Consider the following 3159-nt stretch of genomic DNA (forward strand, 5'->3'; position numbering starts at 1 on the left):
AAAACAAACTGTTATACTCAAAACTAAACACAAGTCTGCGAAGAATAAACGTCGGTTTAAACAATAAACGGTGACTCGTCAAATATAAACTATAATCCAAAAAATACACACAAAAAGAGAACAACTAAACGATTTTTGAAAATTAAACGAAAAAATGAAAAAAATACACGGTAAGGGTCCACCAGTGCAATTCCATGTATGGTTATGGGGTGGGGATCTCAACTGTTTCCATGCTTTGACTCAGAAACTAGGTCCCTAGGGTTGTGGCCAGACCCCAGGATCAATTCTAATATTGTGACTGCATTTGTCTCTTTATGCCCAAAAATTATATATATAGTTTTGGGGTGGGGATCTTAACCATTTCGAAGTTATGACCCAGGGATTAAGTCTCCAAGGGTGGGGCAGTCCCAAAGGCCATCCTGGAAGCATATGTGCAATCATCTCTTTATACTCAGCAATTGTATATACGGTTATAGGGTGGACCTCTCAACTGTTTCCAAGCTTTAACTAAGAAACTAGGTCACTTGGGGTTCGGTCTGACCCCAGGGTCTATTCTGATATCATGACTGCATTCATCTCTTTATGCCCAGCATTTGTATATATAGTTTTGGGATGGGGATCTCAACAGTTTTAAAGTTATGGCCCAGGGACTATGTCTCCAAGGGTGGGGCCAGACCCTAGAGCCATCCTGGAAACAAATGTGCATTCTTCTCTTTATACTCAGCAATTGTATACCATGGTTATATGGTGGGGATCACAACCATTTCCAAGTAATACACTTTTTTTGGCCCCACCCCTTATCCCAGGGGGTCAGCCCTACCATTTGTACAATTTTGAATCCCTGCCTCCCATGAATGCTTCCGACCAAATATGATCAATATCCAAGGCATAGTTCTACAGAAGAAGTCGTTTATAGCAATATAGCCAAATTGCCCCCTTTTGGCCCCAACCTCAGCTCCCTGGGGGTCAGCCCAACCATTTGTACAATCTTGAATCCCTGCCTCCCATGAAGGCTTCCGACCAAATATGGTTAGTATCCATCGCTTAGTTCTAGAGAAGAGGTAGCTTAAAGCAATATAGCCAAATAACCCTTTTTGCCCCGTTCTCAGTCCCCTGGGGGGTCAGCCACACCATTTGTACAATTTTGAATTTCTGCTTCCCATAAATGCTTTTGATCAAATATGATTGATATCCAGTGTACAGTTCTACAGAAGCAGTCGTTTGTAGCAGTATAGCCAAATTGCCCACTTTTGGCACCGACCCTAAGCCCCCTGGGGGGTCAGCTCAACCATTTGTACAATTTTGAATTTCCAACACCTAGGGATGCTTAAAGTCAAATATGGTTTATATCCATCTCTTAGTTCCAGAGAAGTCGCTTAAAGCAGTATAGCCAAATTGACCCCTTTTTGCCCCGCCCCTCAGCCCCCTGAGGGTTCAGCCCCACCATTTGTACAATTTTGAATCCCCACCACCTTGGGATGCTTCCAGTCAAATATGGTTGATATCCACTTCTTGGATCCAGAGAAGAAGTCGCTTAAAGCAATAAAGCCAAATTGCCCCCTTTTGGCTCCGCCTTCAGCCCCCTGGGGGTTCAGCCCCACCATTTGTACAATTTTGAATCCCCACCACCTAAAGATGCTTCCAGTCAAATTTACGGACAGACAACGGACAGAACGGTATGGCATAAGCTCACCTTGGCCCTTTGGACCAGGTGATCTAATAAATAATGGATCATTCGCACGATTGATGGAAACATTGTTGGAGACGTTAAAACCTACCCCACTCCAGCCAAGTCAGACAGCCAGTTTCCTAAGGCCGCAGCTGGAACAGTCAAATAAACCCTTATAATACATTACTGACTTAATACATGTATTTAAACTTCACAGCTTACATAACATTCAATCTCCTAAACATCTACAAGTAAGATCCACAGCTTACATAACATTTAATCTCCTAAACATCTGCAAGTAAGATCCACAGCTTACATAACATTCAATCTCTTAAACATCTGCAAGTAAGATCCACAGCCTCCATAACATTCAATCTCCTAAACATCTACGAGTAAGATCCACAGCTTACATAACATCCAATCTCTTAAACACCTACAAGTAAGATCCACAGCTTACATAACTATCAATCTTCTAAACATCTACAAGCAAGATCCATAGCTTACATAACATTCAATCTCGTAAACATCTACAAGTAAGATCCACAGCTTACATAACATTAAATCTTTTAACATCTGCAAGTCAGATCCACAGCTTACATAACATTCAATCTCCTAAACATCTACAAGTAAGATCCACAGCTTACATAACTATCAATCTTCTAAACATCTACAAGCAAGATCCATAGCTTACATAACATTCAATCTCTTAAACATCTGCAAGTAAGATCCACAGCTTACATAACATTTAATCTTTTAACATCTACAAGTAAGATCCACAGCCTACATAACATTCAATCTCTTCAACATCTGCAAGTAAGATCCACAGCTTACATAACATTCAATCTTCTAACATCAACAAGTAAGATCCACAGCTTACATAACATTTAATCTTTTAACATCTGCAAGTAAGCTGTGGATCTTACTTGTAGATCCACAGCCTACAAAACATTCAATCTCTTAAACATCTACATGTAAGCTCCACAGCTTACATAACAATCAATCTTCTCACATCTACAAGTAAGGTCCACAGCTTACATAAAATTCAATCTTCTTACATCTACAAGTAAGACCCACAGCTTACATAACAATCAATCTTCTAACATCTAAAAGTAAGATCCACTTAAACATCTACAAGTAAGATCCACAGCTTACATAACATTCAATCTTTTAACATCTACAAGTAAGATCCACAGCCTACATAACATTTAATCTTCTAAACATCTACAAGTAAGGTCCACAGCTTACATAACATTCAATCTTCTTACATCTACAAGTAAGATCCACAGCTTACATAACAATCAATCTTCTAACATCTAAAAGTAAGATCCACAGCCTACAAAACATTCAATCTTCTAACATCTACAAGTAAGATCCAGAGCTTACATAACAATCAATCTTCTAAACATCTACAAGTAAGATCCACAGCCTACATAACATTTAATCTCCTAAACATCTACAAGTAAGGTCCACAGCTTACATAACATTCAATC

At 39.4% G+C, this 3159-nt stretch overlaps 1 protein-coding gene across 1 annotated transcript in view; it reads right to left on the minus strand.

The window, feature by feature from the left end:
* LOC110456285 (transmembrane protein 65-like) overlaps positions 1 to 3159 on the minus strand; it is a gene marked incomplete at its 5' end in the record, with an annotated part of 27787 nt that overhangs the window by 11429 nt on the left and 13199 nt on the right. The window contains one exon of the mRNA XM_021506922.1: positions 1779 to 1821. Within this exon, the coding sequence (XP_021362597.1) occupies positions 1779 to 1821 (43 nt within the window). The remainder of the gene's footprint in view (positions 1 to 1778; positions 1822 to 3159) is intronic.

This window comes from Mizuhopecten yessoensis, unplaced genomic scaffold, assembly GCF_002113885.1.
Source record: "Mizuhopecten yessoensis strain PY_sf001 unplaced genomic scaffold, ASM211388v2 scaffold8625, whole genome shotgun sequence".
Classification (NCBI taxonomy): Eukaryota; Metazoa; Mollusca; class Bivalvia; order Pectinida; family Pectinidae; genus Mizuhopecten; species Mizuhopecten yessoensis.